This window comes from Myiozetetes cayanensis, unplaced genomic scaffold (assembly GCF_022539395.1).
Source record: "Myiozetetes cayanensis isolate MyiCay16 unplaced genomic scaffold, myiCay2020 scf19, whole genome shotgun sequence".
Classification (NCBI taxonomy): Eukaryota; Metazoa; Chordata; class Aves; order Passeriformes; family Tyrannidae; genus Myiozetetes; species Myiozetetes cayanensis.
In genome coordinates, this window is record NW_026087400.1 from 14,413,359 (window position 1) to 14,436,108 (window position 22,750).

Sequence of the window (22,750 nt, forward strand, 5' to 3'; positions counted from 1 at the left end):
TAAACAAGCAATTCCCAGAGCTGCCCCTAATAAGCAGGAGCGGGGGCTGGGGAGCCCTTTGTGATGCTCCCGAGCCGGCGCGGCTGTCACCACACGCCTGGCAATTAGAGGAATAGGTTCCACTGGGGCTTTTGAATCTCCGGCTGAGCAAGGCACAAAGCTTTGTTTAAGGCTGATCAAGGGCAGCTCATCATCTGTCTTGCTGGCTGTCAAACGGGAGCTAATTGCCTTGTAATGTGCCGGTGACACAGGCATTAATGGGAGGAGCTGTGGCAGAGGTGTGACAGCTGTCAGGGCTCTCCCCTGGCCGTGTTCCCCACACAGACCCCGGGACTGGCACTCTTCTGAAATGGAGCTCACTGCCCCTTCTGTACCATCCTGCCCTCGGATGGTGCCTAAATCCTTTTGCTTTAAGATCCAATCCCCACACTACCCTCAAGGAACAAGAAGCCTGTGCCAGCCCCAGCACTGCTGTTGCTGATGCCTCTTAAGGATGTGGATGTGTCCCAACAGAGACAAAAGCCAAACACCGTCTCTGGGAACTGGGCCCATGGTGGTCCTCGTTCCTTTGGGCTGGTGCACAGATTCTGTGTGCAGGAGGGTGGGATGTAAGCAGGAGAGGGCTCTCAGTTGTTCCACTCCAGAGTCTTGCACGGAGCCTTGCTATAAGCACCTGCAGATGATGGTGTACCCACTTCTCTCTGTTGGTCCAGGTTGATGCTGCCAAGCTGAGGTACCAGCCTGCTGCTTGGGAGGCCCCTCCCCTACACCACTAACCACATGCACAGATGCATGGAAAGGGACCTGGGGGTGCTGGTCGACAGCAGCCGAGCATGAGCCAGCGTGTGTCCAGGTGAGCGAGAAGGCCAATGACATCCTGGCTTGTACCAGTTGCAGCTGAGGGAGCTGTGAGGGCTCAGCCAGGAGAAAAGGAGGCTCAGGAGGAACCTTCTCACTATCTACAACTCTTTGACAGGAGTGGGGAGCCAGGTGGGGTTCAGTCCCTGCTCCCAGGGAGGAAGTGACAGGATGACAGGAAGTGGCCTCAAGTTGCACCAGGAGAGGTTTAGATTGAATAGGAGGGAAAATTGCTTCATGGAAATGGTCGTCAGGCATTGGAACAGGCTGCCCAAGGCAGAAGTGGAGGCACTACCCCCAGAAGTGTGAGTCCCTTCCAATTTAGAATACTCTGTGAACTCTCTATGAATTCTTTGAGCAAGTGTTCAAAAAACATGTGGATGAGGCACTCAGGGACATGGTTTGGTGATGGGCTTGGCAATGCTGGGTTAACATTTGGACTCTGATCTTAAAGGGCTTTTCCAACCCAAATGCTTTCACAATTTGCAGGGGAACTGAGCCCAGGTGGCTGATTAGAGGCATGACTGCTGTCCAGATATGTCTCCTGCCTCCCCTGTCCTGAACTCACACAACCACAAATGCTCCTCTCTGCTCCCCAACCCTTCATCAAAATCCTTTTCCTCCCCAAGCCCCAGCAGTCAATGTGAAGGGCTGGAGAGTGTTCTGTGAATTAGCAGATCTCTGCTGGGTCACATAAGAGAGAGGTGGCACCCAGGAATTTTGGAAGCCCCCTCTGTGCTGCATCTTCTACTGCTGCCCAGTGTTAGCCTGGAATTGCAGCAGCACAGAGCTCAGCAAGGAGAGGGGTGGGCTGTGTCAGTGACGTGACCCGGGTGGGAAGAGCATAGGACAGAAGCAAAGAAGAGTCAGTGGCAGGAAGGGGGGACAGGGCTAAGCAAGCAGCCCATCCCTCACAGGGGATCTCTTCCAGTTCCTGCCTCATCCTGTGGACTTTAGCTGTGATGACCCTGCAGTGCAGACCACGGCAGGGTCTGGGCATATCTCTGGGTAGGAAGGCCTGGAGCCAGGCAGGAAGATCTCTGGTGCCCCCTTCCCACTCCCCTTCTGCCCAGTGCTGGAATGGGGCTCCAGCCTGGCTCCCAGCAACAGCCCACTCTGTGGTCTGGCAGCTTTGCTCACAGCAGATGTGCTGAGGCTGCTCTGAACGTCCCATCGCTTGTGCCAAGAGCCACCATCCCCCCTGGACCTGACCCTGGTGTCCCTGTGGGGACAGGTCTTGCTGCCTCCACACGGCCAGCAGCACAGGACAGCCCTGATGAGGTGCTGGATTCCTCCCACCTGCTCTGGCATCTGCCTGGCACAATGTCCAGGCACTGCAGTGTTCAGAAACACCAAGGTGTCACCTTTTCTAACCAGTTCCCAGAACTGTTCCTGGGATGGGAGCCCTCAGCGCCTCACACCTTGTGTTCCATCCAAGCCTCACCCGGAGCACCATGGCTGGCTGGAGCCGAGAAGGACACAGGCTGCCTTGGAGAAAATGATGCAAAGCGATGCAGATCAAATGACTTGAAGCATAATGGAAAGCTAATAGAACCTGGCAACTTCCTTGAGCACCTCTCCAGGGTGTGCTGCCACCCGCCCCACACCAGCTGAAATGCTGCAGAGAGAATACAGTGGCTGCCTACACTGCAGCTCCCACAGCTGGACCTGTTGGCTCTGCCCAGGCCTGCAGGAGCCATGTGCAGAGGCAGCATCTCCATGTGCAGCCCATGCACAGATTTTCCAGGAGACACATGGACCCAGGACTGAAGCCACTGCTGCAGATCCTACTTTGGCACGGGATGTGCCAAAGTCATCCCTGGGCCGGGGTGGTGCTGGTCCCCACAGCAGGAGCCAGCATCAGCTCATTTTTGGATGAGACAGAAACCTAGCTCTGCATCTCCTTCTTTCTGGGCTTTCCCAGCACTGTGGGGTCTGAACAGTCCTTGCCATTTCTTGCTGTCTTGAGCCAGTGACCTCAGCGTCCTGGCAAAATTATATCCTGGGGCAAAGAACTTGCCTTCCTTGGTTCCCACCTGTGTGCTGAGTGCCTGGGGCAGCACTGCGGGAGGGCAGAGTGGTCCTGACAGGGAGTGCAGGCAGCCCCCAGTCATCCCAGAGGTGCTGGCTGCTCTGGCCATGTGGGGAGGAGGGAAGGGGAGTGCTCGGCCCGTGGTACAGCCAGGTCTGGCCAGGCATCTGGTAAAGAGCCCTGCACTGTTGTGGAACCGGGAGCAGCCTGATGGGAGAGATGGCTGGGCTGGAGAGAAACCAGCAGAACAGGGTTGTGCACAGCCTCACCCTGACCCTGGGGCATGGAGTCAGTCCCGACTAACACGGGAGGGAGAGACCAGGCTCTTGTCCCTAATAGTAATTCCTATTCAAGATAATAATAATGGCCAGTCTTCGTGAGCGAAGATCCGGGGAAGGTCTTTACACCTTCCAGCCTGCGCATTGGATTTTTTTTTTTAGGTGAGACACAGTGTGCGCGGAACTGAGCCCACCCTTTAATCCTAAGGTTCATCTGCCGGGGCCAAGCGAGCTTGGACGGTGGCAGCGAGGTCCTTAGGACGTAGATGGGTTGCCTTTAAGGGCTAACGAGCCCCACCTGCCTGGGAGTGGCCCTGACCGGGAATCGAACCCGGGCCTCGGCAGTGACAGTGCCGCGCCCTTAACCACTAGACCACCAGGGGCTCCCCTATTCAAGAGATGGGATGAATAATCCCGGCCTCCAGGCATCCCTGGCTGCAGATACCTGGTGTGTATCTGCAGCCAAGGATAACTGCAATGGCTCAGCACAGGGCTGCTGGGCTCTGGGGCTCAGGAAGGCTCATTAGTTCCTTGAAACTCATCAGAAGACCTGTTCTTACCCCACAGCCAGGGATGCTAGGGTCTCACTATCTGTCATCATAGAGTCACAGAATGGTTTGGGTTGAAAGGGACCTTAAAGCTCACCCAGTTCCAAACCTCTGCCATGGGAAGGGACACCTTCCACTAGACCAAGCCTGTCCAACCTGGCCTTGAACACTTCCAGGGATGCGGCAGCCACAGCTTCTCTAGGCAACCTGTGCCAGGGCCCCACTAACCTCTGAGTAAAGAACTTCTTCCTAACATTCAATCTAAATCTCTCCTCTTTTAGCTTAAAACCATTTCCCCTTGACCTATTACTATCTGCCTGTGTAAAAAAGTCCCTCTATCTCTTTTTTAATAAGCCCCTTTAGATACTGGAAGGCTGCAATGGAGTCTCCATCCATGGTGAGGGGAAAATAGGAGTTGATTTGTCAGACACCTACATGGCTGCTCTGATGGGAAAGAAAGCAGTTGGAGTCAGTCCAGACAAGAAATGAACTGCCAGGACCTCAGTGTAGACGATTTTGAGGCTAGTGTCTAGGTAGCAGCCCCAGGGCTGGGTGCACTAGGGTGATGCTGTCTGCCTGTCACCTCTGTCACTCTGCCTGCAGGGGAAGGGACTGGACTCCAAACCCAGCCCAGCACTGCTCCTCCTCCTCGGTGTGCAGCTGGACTGGCACCTGGATGGCACAGGAGCCCCATGATCAGCTCAGATCCAGGCTGCCTGGGCTCCTGGGCAGGGTCAGACCTGCCTGCGGCTCTGCTGGGCAAAATCACAAATCCTGTGGATATGGAGGGGGCAAATTCTCACCAGTTGTCTTTTTCCCCAGCTCTGATTAGAAAGACTTGTTTCCAGGAGTCCTGCCTGTGCAAGAACTTGCAAAGAAGTTCATGGTGAGCCCCAAAGCCTTGTCACACCTCCATCACTGAGGAATGGAGGCAGACACCTTCTGCCCTCCCTCTGCCCAGCCCCAGTTCCTGTCTCTGGCTGATGGGGCTGCAGACATTGCATACCCTCAGATGCTGGGGAAGATGGTGCAATCCCTGATGGAGTTTTGTTCCCAAGAGTTTCGTAGAGAGGTTAAACCTGCCAACAGCAGCCTGGATTGGAGTAATGAGAGCTGCATTGTGGTGAGGAGGAGGATGGATGCTATTCCTAGTGCAGGGCAGCAGGGCTGCTGCCTGTGCTGCAGGTTCCCCTGCCCCCATAGCCCTGGAGGGATTAGGGCACAGAGGGAGGCCAGTGCTTCTGGGCAAGGTGGGGATCCCAGAGGGGGGTCCAGCTGCAGCACTCAGGCTCAGGTTTGGCTTGACTGAACAAAGACATGGAGCTCTCCTGGACCTCTACAGGCTGTGCCAGCCATGCCAGACAGATCCCAGCATGGAGTCATAGCATGGTTTCAGTTGGAAGGGGTCTTAAAAATCACTTAGTCCCATCCCCCTGCCATGGGCAGGGACACCTTCCACTAGCCCAGGTTGCTCCAAGCCCTGTCCAACCTGGCCTTGTAACATTTCCAGGGATGGGGCAGCTACAGCTTCTCTGGGCAACCCTTGCCAGGGCCTCAGCACTCTCACATTGTGATATTTCTTCTCAGTATCCCATCTCACCCTGCCCTCTGGCAGTGGGAAACCATTCCCCCTTGCCCTGTCACTCCAGACCCTCATCCCAAGTCCTTCTCCAGCTCTCTTGGAGCCCCTTTAGGCACTGGAAGGGGCTCTAAGGTCTCCCTGAAGCCTTCTCTTCTCTGGGCAGAACACCCCCAGCTCTCCCAGCCTAGCTCCAGAGCAGGGGAGCTTCAGCCCTCAGAGCATCTCCATGGCCTCCTCTGGGCTTGCTCCAACAGTTCCGTGTCCTTCTGATGTTGGGGACCCCAGAGCTGGAGGCAGCCCTGCGCCGGGGGTCTCATGAGAGCAGAGTAGAGGGGGGAGAAGTCCCTCCCTTGACTTCCTGCTGACATTTCTTTTGGTGCAGAACCCAGAGCCTGTCTGTCATTCCAGGACCTGCAGCTGTTGGCCACTCTCTCCAGCACAGAGCAGGCCCCCATAAAAGTCATGGACGGCCATGGCTGGGGATGCAGGAACCTGATCCCAGCGCCTCGCATGCTCGACAGCTCCCGGGCGGCCAACAGCAGTGTGCCCTGTCCCCTGTCCTCCCCCCGCCTCCGCCCCGTCCCCTGGCCCCTCACTGCGACCGGCACTCACTGCTGTTGGTGGGCAGGGTCCTGCTGCCACTGAGGCTGCCCGTCTGTGGCGGGGAGATGGAGCGGACGGAACCCGTGTCCTCCTCCTGGGAGCAGCCTGCCTGGATGGCGCGGAGGTAGCTGTGGCTCCGGGATCGGAAGTAGCTGGGCAGAGGCAGGTCCAGCACCTCCGCAGCCGCCGACTCGGCTTCGCTGTAGGTCGAGTCGCAGACCGCCTCGTACTGCTCCACCAGCTCTGGCTCGGGTGCCTGCACGGGAAGAGGGGCAGCCCCAGTCATCCCTTGCCTCTGGGCCGCCCTTCCCTTCCCTCCTGCTCCTCGCCCTGCTGCCGCTCCTGCGTGGTCCTGCTCGTGGCAGGGGATGCGGGAGGTGCAGCGCTTGGTGCTGCTGCGGTGCAAGGTGCCCGGGCTCTCTCCTTGAGGTGAGAGGGTCCGTGCTTGTGGATTAGGAGAGACTTACCATAGCAGTGCCTGTGAAACATCCCTCAGCCCTGATGGTGAGGCTGAGAGCACGTGGGGCTAAAATCCTAGTCCAGCCTCTGCCAGGTCCCCCTGTCCCAGCACAGGTGGGAGACCCCAGTCTCAGCGAGAGCCCAGCAGGGCAGGCTAGCTCCTGATGGGGGGAGATGGGGAGAGAGAAAGGGGGAGGTGTGGGCTGGGGGACAGGCCCCACCCTTGCCCAGGGACAGGCTGCCTGGGGTGGGTCTGGGTGGCACCTCAGAACCCATTCCAGCCTTGTCTGCAGTGAGGGCCAGGAGAGGGCTCGGCAGCCGACTGCAGTAGGCTGGGCAGGGGCAGTTCTGCTACCGCCCCCACCTCCCTCCCAGTGCCCCCAGCCCTGCTCTGCTCTCCCATGGCAGTAGCTGGGGAAACCTGGACTTGGGAGAAGCTCAGCCAGATCAAACCAGAGTCAGCCCAGAGCAGACCATTCTGAAATAAAAATGAGAGATGCTGAGACTGGCCCTGTTGCCCACTTCTATCTCTCCTGGCTGTTTCTTTCTTCTGACACTCAAGGACAATTGATCCTGCCCAGCTTTGGCATCTGAGCTCCATGAGATTGGCTCAAGAAGTTCATCTGCTTCCCCTCTAAAACTGACAGTGCCTAAGCCCCTGCTGGGGCCAGGACCAAACTCTCCATCTGCCCTGCAGTGCCTGCTGTCTCCTTCTCCTCCTCTTTTCCTCTTCCTTCTGCTGCTGACCTGGGCATGGGCTGACCCCAGAGGCTGCCTCACACCCCGCCGTGGGTGTCCCCACTGACCCGAGAAAGCTCCATGAGGAAGGATGAGGGAAACGCCAGCGGGACAATACCTGCTCTCCATGGGTAAATATCTGAGGGATAAGTGAGGGGGGTCCAAACATCTGGAAGAAAGAGTTGGAGAAGGTTAAAGGTCAAGAACAGGGGAGCCCCTCACACAGACAGTCACTGCACAGGGACTGAGGACAAGAGGAGGGGGTGACTCATTCTCTGGGGCCACCAGTGCTGACACTTCAGTACAAACTTCAGAGCTCATAAGTTGCCAAGTGAGGTGTTGCACAGGCCCCTCACACAGTGGCATGGACACAGCACAGCAAAGCTCCACAGGACATCTCAACCATAGGAGAAGCTGCTGACACCTTCAGCCTGCTGTATGCACTATATATCCATGTATATACACAGGGGACACTGCGGACACACAGTGCTGGGACACCCCTTGGCACACATGGACAGCTGGACAAGGCTGGTGTGGTTCCCAGTGAGCACCTCTGGGAAGCCCCCAGCATGGCCAGGAGCAGCGATGGGCCCCTGCAGCCCACAGAGCCAGTGTGCTCCATGCGTGCTCCATGTCAGGGAAACTGTCCCTCCCCCTCATGGGCTGGACTGGCCACCTCGCTGCTGTCTCTGCTGACCCCGAGCCAGAAGAAGCCACACAGAAGCTGAACTGCCTTCCCACCACAGCAAAGCTACGGCACACACGTGGCATGTGGATAGACCCTGATGCACTGCCCGTGGGGAGAAATGCCACTTCCTCTGCTTCCCAAGTCTGCAGAGCACATCCACTCTCTGGGCTCTGCCCTGCATGACCTACTCTGCTCATGCCCAAGATGACCCATCTTGGGAAGAATCCAGGTTCAAAGTGTACTCTGGGGGATAGTCTGGCCCGTCTGCACAGTGGGGCTTGGCAGTGCTGGGGTCACCAGCTGGCTCTCTCGGATCACCTTGGTATGACAGGGGCATCCTGACATGCACACCTGGTGAATCCCCAGCTGCCAGAGGTCTGCAAGGTGGAGCCGAGTGGGGACAAAACCAAGCAGAGGAGACTTGTCTGTCAGAGCAGGGGATAATTCTGTGTGGGAGAACACTGGGGTCTGGTTGGACACACAAGAAAGGTGTTGGAGGTCACACAAAGGTGAGGGTAGGGGTGGAACTGCCTCTGGCACTGACACTAGTGGTTGAACCATCTCCATCCTGGATCAACAGACATGCAGTTCATAGGAGGTCTCTCAATCCCAACCAGCTGGAGCTGAACTCTCTGGGATTTGGAGGGCAGTGGCAGAGTGCATGTGATGGCAGCAGCACCATGTCTGAGCAGGTGCTGTGGCAGTTGGTGTTCCCCCAGTGTCCCAGTGCCACCAGTCTGTCTCTGGGTGGCTGCCTGGGCAGCTCCTGGCACGTCATGGGAATCTCAGACCATTCAGCTCCAAGACCCTTCTGATGACTCCACAGGGTGCTGCACTCAGCTGCAGAACAGAAGCTCTAAACATGGAGAGAGCATAGACCCGTTGTCTTCTGCAGAGACCTGGCTTCAGGCATGGACTGACATGCAAAGGACAAGGACACAATGGTCCTGATGCCCTCTGTGCACTGAGACACCCACCAATTGCTGCTGCTGCACAAGGGACGAGCCTGACCACAGGGAACAGGTTTGCCCAGCAATGCCCTGTGCTCCTCCCAAACTCTCCTCCAAAGGCTCCAACTGCTCTGGGACAGCAGGAGGTGCCAGCCATGGAGTCAGAGGGGCTGGGTTGGGCCAGAGGAGGCTTCAGAGCCCCACACACCTGGAGGGGAACATTGGCAGGATACACAGTGCTCAGCCCCCCTCATCCCTGGGTTCCTGGTGCCCACTCCAGTGCTGTAACCCCTCCTCGTGCTGCTGCCTGTGGTCAGTGCTCACAGACAGGGCAGGCCTGTGTGGGCACATGTTCCCAGAAGACATGTGTGAACAGAGATGGGGCATGACAGAGGCCCAGGGCAATAGTGGACCTGCTGGGTGAAGCCTATGGAGCCATTCCTGCCCTGGGACCTTCACCCACACAGTGAAAGAGCTGAGATAAGCACATGAGACCTCTGCAAAGGCTTTCCCTGGCACAAGTTATCTCCTGGCCTGTGAGGCAGCTGTCTTAGAGCCACCTGAGCCAGGAAGAGCTCCAGACTAATCCCAAGACCATTGTGTAGGGAATTAAACCCAGTCTGCATCAGCTGCATTCCAGACATGAGAATTGGGGGGTCAGGGGTCAGGGCATGAGTCCACCCTGTGACAAGGTGTTTGCCACCCACTACCAGCACCTCACAGGCATCCTTGGCTTTGCCAATCCCACAGGGCCCAGGAATATCCAAGAGAGACAGCCCCAGCTAGCTGGGAGTTCAGCCTCATGAATTAAAAGCACCTTGTTTCTGGGTCCAGTCTGCTGCATGAGGGATGAGGTCCTGAGCTGAGCAGGGTGACTGTCCCTGGTGACCCAGTGCTGCAGTGTCCCAGGCTGGACACCAGCAGGTGAGGTTGGCCTAGGCTCTGCACCCACCCACTGGGCATGAGGAGTTTGCAGCAGGGTTGGACAGCCTTGCAGGTGGCTTCCAGGGGGTGACACGGTGGGACCCTGCACCTGGAGCAGCCCTGAGTTTGACCCAGTGTTGTGGGGCACCACTCTGGGCCACCATACCTGTGGCAGAACAACTCTGGCTCCACCAGCAGTGTGAGAGGAGGCAAAGCTGGAGGAAGGAGGTCTAATATGAATCATGATTAAGGAGCTGGCCTTGACACTTTGGTAAAGCTGCCAGGGAACAGCCTGTGCAGTTCCTGGAGTGCAGCCAGTGCCTTGTTTTGAAGGGGAAAGAAGATGATGCTCCCTCTGCCCTGAGCTGGCCTTCTCTCTTGCCAGGCTGAGCTGGCAGAGCCGGTCAGCACTTCAGCACCTCACCTGGTTGATGCAGCTGGACTCATTGACGCTGTCAGAGATCTGGTTGTATTCTTCCTCCCAGGTCGGGAACTTCGGAGGTAGGAGGATCTCGACAGAGTCCAGGCGGTCCAGGCTCCTGCCAGCAGAGACGGAGGATGTGAGGAGTGACCCCACAATAGAGGCAGTGCTGGGGCTCTGCTGGAGCAGAGCCAGAGCCCCTCCTGCCTATGGCCAGATCACCCCTGCCTATGGCCCCTCTGCCAGGCACTGTGCAGCACGGAGACGATGCCGGATACCACGTCCACTGCTTGGTCCCTGGAGTAGAAGGAAGGACTTCCTCACCTTGCCAGCCCCTGGAATGCCTGACACACAGGTGAAGGGTTGTTGGGTGCAGTAGAAGGAGAGGGGACAAGATTTCGGGTCACACTAACCCCAGGAATGCACTGCAGATACCAGGTCAGTCCAGCTGAACTCCAAGGAGCACATGGGATCTGTGCCAGCCTCCAGAGTCACAGCACTGCCTGGACTGGTGGGAAGGGAGTGAGAGGTAGGGTGAGAAATTACTTTTAAATGGTGTTTTGTGGATTTTGCAACTGGAAACATCTGCAAGATATATACATATACACACACACGTGCACATGTATCTATATAGATACATGGATAAATAGAGGTATAAAAATTTGTGTAGAGGAACCCAAAAAATTATCTAGAAGAAGTCCAAGGGGAGCCAGCCTGGAATGACAATGCTGCAGGAGCAAAGGGACAATATTTCCAGAGCACCTTTGCTGCAGACTGTGAGAGAAACTCTGTCTCCAGGTCCTGGGGCTTGGCAGCAGCCTCTGTGCAGGAGATCAGGGCTGTCACCAAGCCCAACACAACGCAGACCACAGCTATGGTCTCAGCTCAGATCCAGGCACACAGGGGCTGGAGGGATATGGAAGGATGCAGGAGGAAGAGGAGGGGTGTGGGAAGGATGAACTCCCCTGTTCGTCTCTTCCACCACGAGACCCTGTGTGAAGGGTCCTTGTCACTGACTGGATGGACAAGGTGTAAGACGTGGTCAGCCATGCAAACCTGGGAGAGCTATGGGGACTTTCCCGTTGGAATTTTCTGGAAGGGCCTCTGGTCCTGACAGAGGCCCCTTTAGTGCTGCTTCCCCCACATCTGTCACAGCCGTGGGTGCAGAGGTCTGTCTGTAACTTGCCTGGGGGACAGCGGAGCTGAGGGCAGGGCAGAGCCCTGTGAAGGCCATGTGAAGCCCCAAGCCTTGTGCTCTCCACTGATTGACACGTTTCCCTCATGCTGACAATCCTTTGTCTGTGAGCTCACCTCATAAGCCAGCGGTGTCCTGGAACAGGCAGCATCCCCTCCCCGTACCATCCCACCGGCCTTCACCCTGCCCTGCCCTCGCAGCCTGTCCGCGGGGAAACTGAGTCACAGACAGCGGCCAATAGACCACGGAGGGACAGAGGCACTCACGAAGGAACGGATCGTAGCTCCTTGCTCTGTGCCTTGCCCTGGCTCTGGCTGTCCCTGGGGCCCTCCCTGTCCCAGCCACATTCCGGTGTCCCCCGGCTGCTGGAGCCCGGGGCTCCCCGACGGGCGGCGAGGGCCGGTCAGCAGGTGGCGGCCGCGCTCCGCTCCGGCCCCGGCTCCAGCCCCGGTTCCGGTTCCGGCTCCAGCCCCGGCTTCGGCCCCGGCTCCTGCCCCGGCTCCGCTCCAGCCCCGGCTCCGCTCCAGCCCCGGCTCCGGCCCCGGCTCCAGCCCCGGCTCCGCTCCAGCCCCGGCTCCGGCCCCGGCTCCAGCCCTGGCTCCGGCTCCTGCCCCGACTCCGTCCCCGGCTCCAGCCCCAGCTCCGTCCCGGGCAAGGCCCCACTGCAGAGCCCCCTTAGCCCCGAAGGGTCCTGCCCCCGGCAGAGCTCCAGCCGGGACGAACCCTGACCGGAGCCCTCTGGGGCCCCCCGTTTCCCACAGCCGCATCCTTGCGGCCCCGACCCCCCGCGCTCCCCAGAACTTTCCCAGCACTGTCCCGTGCTCGGGCTGAGCCCAGCGCTTAAGGCATCTCAGATCCGGATGGACATGGTCTGGATGGGCAATGAGGAACCCCAGCCCCTCCATGTAGGTATTTCACACCAGAGACCCCATGACCCCTTTCTGCTCCTCTAAGGTGGATGTGAAGGCTCGGAATAGGGATGGATCCAGAGCAGGCTCCCGACAGTTGATTTTGTCACCATCTCTCAGCAGAAAGCAGCATCTGACCTCAATCTGAAGCCTCCATGAGGGGTCCCCACACTGCCTGCACCCAGCTTCCCTCTGCCTGCTGAGCCTCAGGAGTTCATCTGCGATGGCTCCTGCTTCTTCCTGCCCTTCCGTACCACTCACACCTCCCAAGCTGCAGCACCCAAAACACTGACATCTCCAGATGCCTTGCCCTGGGAAGTGGAGCAGCTGGTGAGGACACAGTACAGCATCACCACCGGTCATGGGCCACACACCTCCTGTCCTGCAGGACCACCTTCTGGCCCAGCAAAACTGCTGTGTTCCCCTGGTTCTCCTGTGTGGCTGGGTCAAACCACTGTGGGTCTTCCTTCCTCAATGCCTGGTCCCTAACCTCTCAGCTTCTCTCTCCTGGCCTCAGGATATCACCCAGTCCAGTGTGCAAATTTTCTGGCTGGTCACAGGGTCCTTGGGACACCTGTGGAGTAAAGCAGCTGTCACAGTCCCAGTGGGCCTTGGGCTGTGTGCCAAGTGTCCTGAGCCATGCTGGGTCAGCAGCTTCCATGTCCAAGTGGCATCATGGGGTTGGGACCTCTGTACTCCCCCAGAGGAGAAGATGCTTGGAGAGGAAATCAGCACAGCTCCAATCAGAGAAGTGCTCTCCCCATCACTGAGCGGACAGGGACCTGGAGCAGCTTCGAATGCCAGGGCTATCTGGAGTCACCAGGATGGGGAGCTCTCTCCAGTCCTCTGCCACATCTCCTCCTGTCCCACTTTTCATGTCTGCCCTGTGGGCAGCCTGAGCTGGGGTGCAGGAGCCCTGCTGGGCTCTGATCCCCACTTGGGGCCTCTGTGGGGTGCTGCTGCTGGCCAGACCCCAAGGGCTGCTCCAGAGGTTGCTCTGGGACCCGTGCAGAGCTCCTGGAGGAGCTCCAGCATTACCTTTGTGTGGTGCTCTGCTCACTCAGGGACTGTTGGGTGGCCTTGAGGTAACTCTGCCTCCGAGCTGCAGTTTTTGGGGATGGTTTGGGGCTGTTTTCTGAGTCTTCACTATCATCATCCCCCATGGCTTTGATGTAACTCCCGCTCCGCATGCGCCGGCACGGGATCTCGCTGTCCTTGTCCCTGGACAGCGTGTTGTTCCACTCCCCCTGAGGCACCTACAGGAGAAAGGAGAGCATGAGCAGATGTGAGGGATGGCACCTCTTGGACCAGTGGGATCATGGGGACTTGGGGGGATTGCTGGACCTTCCACTGGAGTGCAGTGGGAACGAGCAACACAACTCCTTTATGACCCTCCCTTACCATTTCATGCCAGACAGCCCTGGGTTTGGTGGCTTCTGTTTCAGCACATCACAGCCATTCCCCCTGCTGCTGCAGACCACCTCCACCCCAGACATGCTCACACAGCCAATCCAAGCTGCACAATGCCAGACGTAATTGGGAGGGAGGAGGGTTTGTGTGGGGCATTGGGACAGGAGTAGACATGGGTGTTCATCACATAGACCATGTCATTGAACACAAAAGGGCTGTTGTAGAGCAGGACTTGTGAGTCAAAGCCCAGACAGGATCTAACACCCTTTTAGATTCCTGAGTTGAATGTGACTCTGAGTGGCTGAAATTAATTTCTGAAGCCAAGTCAGGCTCTCACAAGTCCCTCTGGAGCAGCTCAGGCACACAGACCTTGTGCTGGCCTCTCTGCACAAAGATGAGCAGCACCTTCGGCAAGAGAATCGCTTCTAACTCTACTAAGATGGCAACTCCACAACTAATTTGAGTCAGACATGGTCTCTTGTTCCCTCACTAGAGATGGGTGAGCTGATGGCCCCACTGGAGGCTTGAAGCACTGAGCAACCACAGTAGCCAACACCCCACCTGCCCATCCTGTGAAGGGTTTGTGTGCGGGACTGGAGGCAGAGCCAAGGTGCCCAGAACTGACCAGGACAAGAGCCACGCACGGTGTGGGACAGGTAAGGAGAAAGATGGGGAAGCTCGAGTTGCCAGGAGCAAGCCTTGGCTTTGTGGCTCACTCAGATTGCTGCTGGCCTTTGTCCTGCCCTTGAGTGATGAGGCCAGGGAGAAGCAAAGACAGATGTGAGGGTGCAGCCATGTCCATGCTATGCTGACCCCAGGGTGGCCTGAGGCCACTCAGTCTGCCTGGGGGAGCAGCAGGTTGGGTGGGTGCCATGGGCAGCAGCAATGGGTCTTGTGCTGATCACAGCTCATGCTGCTGAGGAGCATCCACATTGGCTGTGCTGGATGGAGCTGCTGGATCTGCCCAGATCCCCAGGGAGCCGTGGGATTAAGCCGCCGGTGTTCATCCGGTGCTCTAGGGATGCAGAGCTGTGCTGCAACTGTGATGAGCCAGAGCTGTTAAATACTGTGTGGTGCCTTTTCCCACCCTGTTCACTGCAGGTATGTTCTGTGGAAGCCAGGGCCAGTCTGAGGGTCTGCCTGATGCTTTTGGGGTGCAGCATCTTCTGGTGAGGTTTAGATCCTCAGGTAGTGGCTGCTCGTGCTCCTGGGAGGGCCTGGGCTGTGTCCAGGCTCAATCCTCACACAACACCTCAGCTCACCCCAAGGGCTCTTTACGCCCAAGGGAGCAGAAGCTCAGCCTGTGTCCTGCCATCCTGCTGCCTTCTCTATGTGTTCAGGAGAAGGCAAGGTGTGGAACAAAGCTCAAACAGCCTGTGGGTGATGGGGCTCTTGTCAGGAGTGTGCCCATGACCCAGCACCTGCATTACCGGGGGTTGTGGAACACAGAGCCAGGGCTGATGCAGGTGTGTGAGATCCAGGTGGGGACTAATGGGGAGTGAGTCTTCCATGTGAGACTCACACCTGGCCAGGCCTCCCTGGCCCCACTTGCTGCTGGTGTGGGTTTTCCCATCTCTTTCTACCCTGCCTCCTGGAATCTTTGTGCTTGGCTGTAGCTCCCAGGCTGGCTGCTGCTGAATGCCCAGCTCAGGGGCTGGGGGTGTTTTCATCACATTCCTACAAATGTAGGAAAAGAGCCTAGAGACCTTTCCCTGCTGGCTGTGAGCACTGCCTCTGCCCCAGCCTCTGTCCACACTGGTGGCCTTGAGGCTGGCCAGGAGGGACTGCATGGGCCCCAGCTAAGTCCTGCCACGGGAGGGATCCCAACAGGCCACTGGGATGTCTGGCACTGTTCCTAAAGGAGACAAGGGCCTTGAGAAAGCACTTTAATACCCATTACCTTTGTGTCAGGTCTGACTGGAGACTGCATTTGGCTGCTTGCCTTTTCCTCGGGGGAAGCTGCAGCTCCTGCCTATGGGGGTCTTGGACTAACACGGGGCTGGGGCGGGGGCAGGTGGGGCTGGGGCGGGGAGAGGCCTGGAGGAGGAGGGCAGAGTCTGCCAGCAGCTAGGTTGCTCAGCAGACCAGGGACTGCATGGCTGTGCCCTGTGCAGGGGCAAACGCTGGATGGTGTGGGGCAGTGAGGGGTGCTGGGCTCAGCCCAGGACAGTGGGGGCATTAAGGCTGCTGTGGCTACTCTAGTGCTGCTGCTCGAGGGCAGGGGCTGGGGGCTGCTCAGTTCACCAGGGCTGGTGCATTTGCCTCCTGGCCTCCGGCCCTCTCAGTGTGTCTCTGCTGGTGCAGCCCATGAGCCAGGCAGCCCCCAGCACTGCCTGACCTGTACAGATTCTGTCCCTCTCCCAGGGACAGCCCTCCCTGCGGCACTGGGACAGCCCCCTGATCCTCACCGAGCTGCCTTATTTCTCCTTTCCCTGCCTTTCCTCTGCTTTTCACTTTGGCAAGACAGCAAGACACAGCTCTCAGGGGGCTCCACATTCCAGTTCAGCAGTCAAGGGGAAGGAAGATGCTTGGCAGGACACCCTCTGAATCCCCTACCCCAGTCTGGATTGTGTCCCACCTCTGCCTGCATACAGAGTCCACAGGGAGCTCTTGCTCCTGTGGGACAGAGTGCAGGATAAATGTTTCGTAAGTGTCACACCTGAAAAGACAAGCAGGTGCCCTTGGGAACCTCCAAAAGCAGTACAGGTACTTGGGGTACTCTTCAGGGTCTTTTGGGGTGTTTCTCTGCACTGTCAGGGCCCTGAGGATGTGAGGAGCCTGTCCCATGGTCTGAAGCTCTGTGATGGGGATGATGAGCCCAGAGCAGCTCCTGTGGTCAAGGACAGACATTGACACTGGTCACTGAGGCCCCTTGATGGCAGCAGCATTCCTGGCAGGTCAGCTATGGGCTCTGAGCACAGCCCATGTGTCACAGACAGGACCAAGAGGACTCGAGGGCACCCAGGCCTGGCCCAGGGCAGCTCTGGAGGCTCCTCACTGGCAGTAGGACTCTGCTGCCCTTCTTGCTGCTCTCCCAGGTGTGTGTTTGGTTCTGCCCATGGTGTTCTGGTTGGTGTGGAGGGGGTGGATATAAGAGGACCCCCAGGTCAAGCATTTGTGGGGGCTTGGGGATCCACCTGCCCTGAGGCTGCATGGAGGTGAGGAGTAGGCACCAGAGATGACCTTCCAGGCTGCAGGGATGTGCATCCTTCTGCTCAGTTGTGGTCCATGTGGTGCCATGCAGTGCATGTGGGATTCAGGCATGGCCCATCGCTAGAACTGGGGTTCGCTGCTGCCACAACGCTGAACATCACAAACCAGCAACACTGTCTGGCTCTGCTGCTCTCCTGCCACGAGCAGAGCATGGAGAGAAAAGGGAAGGGGTCACATGGGCATCCCCCAACTGAGGGGGGAGTGGAGGGAAGGGGAGGGCTCCACTCCTGGGCTCTGGACAGGGGTGCAGAAGCTGCACAGCTCCCACAGTTTCAGGGAGGTCTGGAGGAAGAGACTTGCAGAGCAAACAGTGTTTCCATTCACACACGTGCCAGCTCTGACATGCAGCTCAGCCCTGCCACACACGGCCATGCAGCACACAGGAACACCCTGCCAAGCTCTCGCGGGGCGGGCGCGGCGGGCAGGGCCATGCACAGGCTCCACTGACGTGGGCACACTGCTGCTCCCTCCAGGGCCGCATCCCTCGGGGTCAGCCGTGGGCTCAGCCATATCCTTGAGCAAGCAAACTGGAGCCCTTGGGCCCCAGCTGTCCTTCTGGCAGGGCACCCTCTAGGAAGGCCCTGGGCTTGATTCCTGCTCCATGGCAGCTAGGTGGGGCTGGCATGAGGCAGTGAGCATCCACTGAGTTGCTGGCACTGAACAGGCTACCCAGTCTGGATTATGAACTATTTTGGGGGGTCCTGGGGGCTAAGGAAGTTCAGGTGTGGTCTGACTGTAAGTGGGGTTGGGGAGGCTAATCTAGGTGATGCATGAGGTTTATGGTGACTGTCCCCTGGGAGCCCCGACACTGCCCGTCCCTTCACTATGGTCCTGGGATCCACAGCTACTGCTCACACCCTGCCTGGATCATCTCCCACTCCAAGGAGCTTCCTAGCCATAGGGATCCTGACCCCTCAGCCTCTTTCCTTGTGCTGCCAGCTGCATGTGGGGCCCATGGAGATGGGGGAACGGGGCATGGAGAACACAACCTCCCTCCCTGGGGACTCTGCTCTACGAATGGAGCTGTGTCACTTTGGGGACTGATCCCAAGAAACCCCTGATGACAATGGGACAGGGCTGGACCTCGAGCTGGGTGATTACCAACTCTAACGTCTGGGTATGGGAATGGGCCTGGAAACATCACATGAACCCCCAATAGTTCACAGTGAAGCCCAAGACTACCCAGAGTCTGCAAATGGGGCAGGAGAGGTGAATAGCCTGAGGAGCTTGCCCAAACTGGAGGCTGGGGTGTCCTGTTTGTCCCCATCCCACTCCTCCTGCCCTCCCTTATGTCCCTTTACTTCTGGGACCCACCAGGAATTTCTGCCTGGCAACAGCCCCATCCACAGCAGGGCAGGGCCTCTGTGCCCCCTTGTGGCACATGCAGGGAGTGGGCTCGTCCTGTGGCCCCGTGGAGTGTGTGACAGGATGTTTCCCACACACCAGCTGCAGAGATGACTTCTCCGTTACCAGTGTAGTCCCTTTCCCGTGTCGAGGAGGGGTCTTGGATACAATCATCCCATGCTACCTTGAGGTTCCTGAGCCCTGTGCCCTGATCTCTATGGCTCACATAAGTACAAGATCAGCCTGAGCACCTGTTGGCTTGCAGGGGCACAGAACATCGTGTTTTCTGGGTGCTGGGGGTCTTGGCTTTGCTAGTGAGATGCTGTTGGCTGCAGGGGCTGCCCTGGGCACTCGGGATGTTGGCTGCACCCTGGAATCCCCCAGTGCCCCTCCAGCCATGGCAGCCATGGCTGTTGGCTGCTCCCTGCCCGCTCCAGGTCTGGTGGCACAGGCTCCTGCCCCTGTCCAGTGGTCCCATGAGGGTCAGGGTCAGGGTGGGAAGGAGCTGGGCACAAGCTTCCCCTCAATACAAGATCCCTACCTGGGCGCTGCCTGCGTCGGTCGGCCCGGGGCTGAGGGGCTGGTCCCACTTCCGTGGGGGCTCGCTCGGCTGCAGCGGGGCACCCGTGTCCTCCCAGCCGAGCGGTGGGGCTGCCCAGCTGCTGGCCGGGCTCGTGCCACCCAGCTGTGCCCACAGCCCTGCGTCAGGCTGTCGAGAAATGGAGGCTCATTATATGGGGGGGAACGATGGCCAGGGCAGCCTCACACCCCCAGCCAGGGCCAGACCCCGAGAGGCAAGGGGCTGTTGGAGCTGCCTGACGGGCTCTGCAGGCAGAGGGGAACTGGGCCCATGGAGAGTTTGGCTGCAACTCTTTGACCTCAAACACTTCACTGGAAGGAGGGGGGCAAAGAAAAAGAAACCAGGCCAAGACCATTTTTCCTGATGATGTTCCTGATGAGTTCAGTCCCCTGGAAGTTTGATTTGCAGCCGTGGCCAGAACAGTGTTGGAAACAGAGTGTGCTTCAATAACTCACTGCTCTTTAAAGCTTGTAAGCTTGCTGGGCACAACCAAGGGAGCCCATGGCAACTCTGCATTAAAGGGATGCTGGAGATTTACATACACAGATTGGTCCCCTTCTCCCCCCATCCAGGCCTGGCTTATTTGTCTTCATTCCTCTCTCTAGGGCACAGCCAGGTTCATGTTGTTCAAGCACCGCTTTTGGAATTTGCCACAGTGACCTGGAGCTATTGGTGATGGGGTTTCAAATTAGCATTAGCCATGCAGGCCACGGCCATGCAAGCTGGGGGCTGGCATTTCCCCCCTGCCCCTAGCCCTGCTCCACATGGGCAAGTGAGGCAGCTGTCGGTCCTACCAGCACTCCGGGGAAGCTGGGCAGAGTGGGGCTTACTGGGCACGCTGGCACGTCCTTGTGATGCGTGGATATAAGGGGTAAGTGTTAGTTATTTCTGGGGATCTTCAGCCCGAGGGACAGTGGAGCGGGGGTCTCTGTGGGAGCAGGGCTGGACCTTGGGGAGCTGTGTCCAAGTGAAGTGTGAGACACGGCCCCTCGGCATGTCCAACTGCATGGGCACCCACTGGGAACAACCACATGTGGGCAGCTACACACCCACCTGCCCAAGAGTTTTCCCCCAGCATCTTCAGGGTCTGGGCAGGCAGTGGGGGTATGTGTGGGGCCTGCAGCAAATGGGGATCACAGCAGAGGGTGTGGTGTGGCACATCCCCTCTTCCCCAGGCTGCCATGGTCCAGCACAGGGGCTGGGGGATGCTGGGACAATGATGCAGATGTGGGAGATGGACCCCATGTACACCAGCATCCCCGAAGGAGGAATGGGGGTCTATTACTGGGGCCCCTCCCAGGCCTCTCCTGGCAATGCGACCTTAGGTGGCAGCTGAACCATCTGGAGATGTTTGATAAGGTCACACGGGCTATAGGGTGCCCAGAGAAAGGGTGTCCCCGAAATCCCATGCTCTCCCTGTATGGAGCATGCCACGCCCCACCCCGGCACCCACCTGCAGGTAGTGGTAAGCCAAGTCCTGGTGGCAGGACTTGGATTTGAGCAAGGCTTTGTCGATGGTGGCGGAGGCCTTCTGGCACACCTCCCGGGCATGGCTGAGCGTCAGAGTGGACCAGGAGCCCCGCTTGATGTAGTTGGAGTCGTTGTTGATGGGGATATTGGTGCAAGGGGTGACTTTGAGGTCATTATTGCTCTTGGAGGATTTCAGCATGTGCTCGCTGATGGTGTTGTAGGCGTGCATGAAGTACTTTGGCTGGCTGTGATCGGGCTGCCGGCCCAGCGTCATCAGCCCCATGGGGTTGCGGTAGCTGCAGGTATCGCTGTCCAGGTTGTCATCTGAGCTCCACCAGCCAGAGATGTTGGACCTGGTCCTGCGCTTGGGCTCGGAGGTCTTCGCTCGGTCCTTGCTCTTGCTCCTCCGGTTTTGCTTGGCATCATCTGCCCCTTTCTTCCCATTCACGTTGCCCTTGGTGGGTCCCTCCAGAGACTGGGACTTGGCAAAGAGCTTCTGCACAGAGTGGACAAGGTGCCGGATGCGCCCAGGGCTCTCGCTCCGGTGCTTCGTGTCGCTCCGCTGGAACTGGAGGGTGCTGAAGCCATCCCTGTGGATGGGCAGCTGCTTCTCGAACTGATCAAGGAGGTTTGCAGGCAGGCGGTTGATCTTTGTGGCTTGGGCATGGCTCGGAAAAGGGTTGTCATCCGGGACCTCGAAGTGGGAGTTGTAATGAATGCGGGGGAAAGTGCTGCTGTTGGAGATCTGGTTGTTGAGTGGAAGGAGACAGTCACCATGGAGCGTGTTCTGGGCTGGGAATCGGGGATCCATGGTGAAGGAGTCAGTGGGGCTGAGGAGATAAGGGTTCCTGTCCTGGGGGGCATAAAGAGAGTCTTGAGGGGAGTCCAGGTTATCAGAGAGGTGGCGGCTTCTGTTATCTCCTAAGCCCTTCATGGTCCCAGTGCTTCCTAGACCATCACGCAGGGATGCTGTGGCAGACCCCTCGCAGGAGCACTGGCCCCGCTTCCCCGCAGACTTCCCTGTACCTGGAGGAAGAGGACAAATCCTGAGAGCCAGCTGGGAACCCCTCCGGCAGCCCAGGGGGCATCCCTGTGGGGGCTGTTCCAGCTCTGAACGCAAATGCCACCATGGTTATGGAACAAAGGAGAGAAGCAGGATAGGTGAAAGCTGACATGGCAGGAGAGGAGGAGAAGGGGCATGAGACCAGGCAGTGTGGAGAAGAGGGCACAGCAGAGGAGGAGAAGCAGGACTCACTCTCTTTCTCTCTTCATTTGCAGTGCCTGTGTGCCTCAGTGCTCAGCCACAGGCTGCTTAACAGTGCTGCATGTGGTTCTTACGCTGCATGTGGTTATTTAACAGTCTCCTCTCCAGCAGCGTGACAAAAGCTGTCAGGGTACTGCCAGCAGATCCCTGCTCTGTCCCACTTGCTGAAGGGGCTGGAGAAAAACCTGTTGTCAGACACTGCATTGGTCCTCACTGAGCCCAGGCAGCCCCGAGCCGAGCACCTCATCCTCTGCCCGGTGTTGCTGTGGTGCCAGGATCTCAGGGCTGGCAGCCTGTGCTCATGCAGCTGCACTAATACCACATGATGGCAAATGCCTCCTCTCAGCCCGTGCCAGGCTTGTGGCATGTTTTACCCCGGAGCACAGTGTGTCAGTGGCTCTGTGAGAGCAGAGGTGTTTCTGAGCACTCAGCGCCTGACCTGAGAAGCTGTTTGCTGCTCAGATGATGATTCCTGCCATGCTTCATGACTCCTGGGGAGCTGTGTCACGCTCCAAGCCTTTCCATCAGTCCCTGATACTGTCCCCTCTGCCACAGCAAGGGGCTGGGGTTGGCCACCTCTGGCCCATTTGGCAGGTACAGGATCCCTGCAGGGTGGCAGAGGGGCAGCTGGACAGAGGGAGGGGAGGCAGGGGAGATCCTCACTGGAGGTCTCCCCAGTGGTCTTACCCCATCCTGCTTGGCTCAGAGGGATCCTCATCTGCATTGGGTTATACAGGAAAAAATGACAAACCTTTTGAGGCTGCTTAAAGAGAATCAATGAACCTTTATATGAGTTGAGTTGTCAGTCAGTGAGTTGATTTTCCATACTTAAAACATACTTGAAATCATAAATGAACTCTTATTTCCTTTTAGGTTAGTTTCTTAGTTTCTTTTTCATTTAGTTTGAGAGGAGGAGTGACTTTTAACACAACTAGAGAGGGGGAACAATTTTAAACTAAAAGAACAGAGATTTAGAGTAGATATTAGGAAGAAATTCTTCCCTGTGACAATGGTGAGGCCCTGGCACAGGTTGCCCAGAGAAGCTGTGGCTGCCCCATCCCTGGAAGTGTTCAAGGCTGGGTTGGATGGGGCTTGGAGCATCCTGGGATAGTGGGAGGAAATAGCAAAATGAAACTGAATTAAAGAAATGTAAATCAGTGCCATGCAATGAAGGCCTGAAGTGCAGGGGAGGGGGAGTGGGGCCAGGGGCTCGTCTGCCTTCAGGTCCTCGAGAGGCAGAGGGGGAGGGAGGAAAGATTGAGGGGCTGGGAATGAGTGTGAAAGG

General features: G+C 57.8%; 1 protein-coding gene across 9 annotated transcripts in view; it reads right to left on the reverse strand.

The window, feature by feature from the left end:
* Positions 1-22,750, reverse strand: part of DLGAP4 (DLG associated protein 4) — a 150,633-nt gene that overhangs the window by 45,092 nt on the left and 82,791 nt on the right. For 6 of the 9 annotated variants that reach the window (XM_050313506.1, XM_050313501.1, XM_050313503.1 and 3 more), the window contains 6 exons: positions 20,185-21,227; positions 18,693-18,860; positions 13,223-13,440; positions 10,085-10,199; positions 7,217-7,267; positions 5,911-6,157 (listed from right to left, as the gene is read on the reverse strand). In XM_050313506.1, the coding sequence (XP_050169463.1) occupies positions 5,911-6,157; positions 7,217-7,267; positions 10,085-10,199; positions 13,223-13,440; positions 18,693-18,860; positions 20,185-21,135 (1,750 nt within the window). In that variant the 5' untranslated portion in view covers positions 21,136-21,227. Of the gene's footprint in view, positions 1-5,910; positions 6,158-7,216; positions 7,268-10,084; positions 10,200-13,222; positions 13,441-18,692; positions 18,861-19,525; positions 19,580-20,184; positions 21,228-22,750 lie in introns of all 9 variants that reach the window. The other 3 variants (XM_050313508.1, XM_050313507.1, XM_050313510.1) reach the window with 3 other exon arrangements.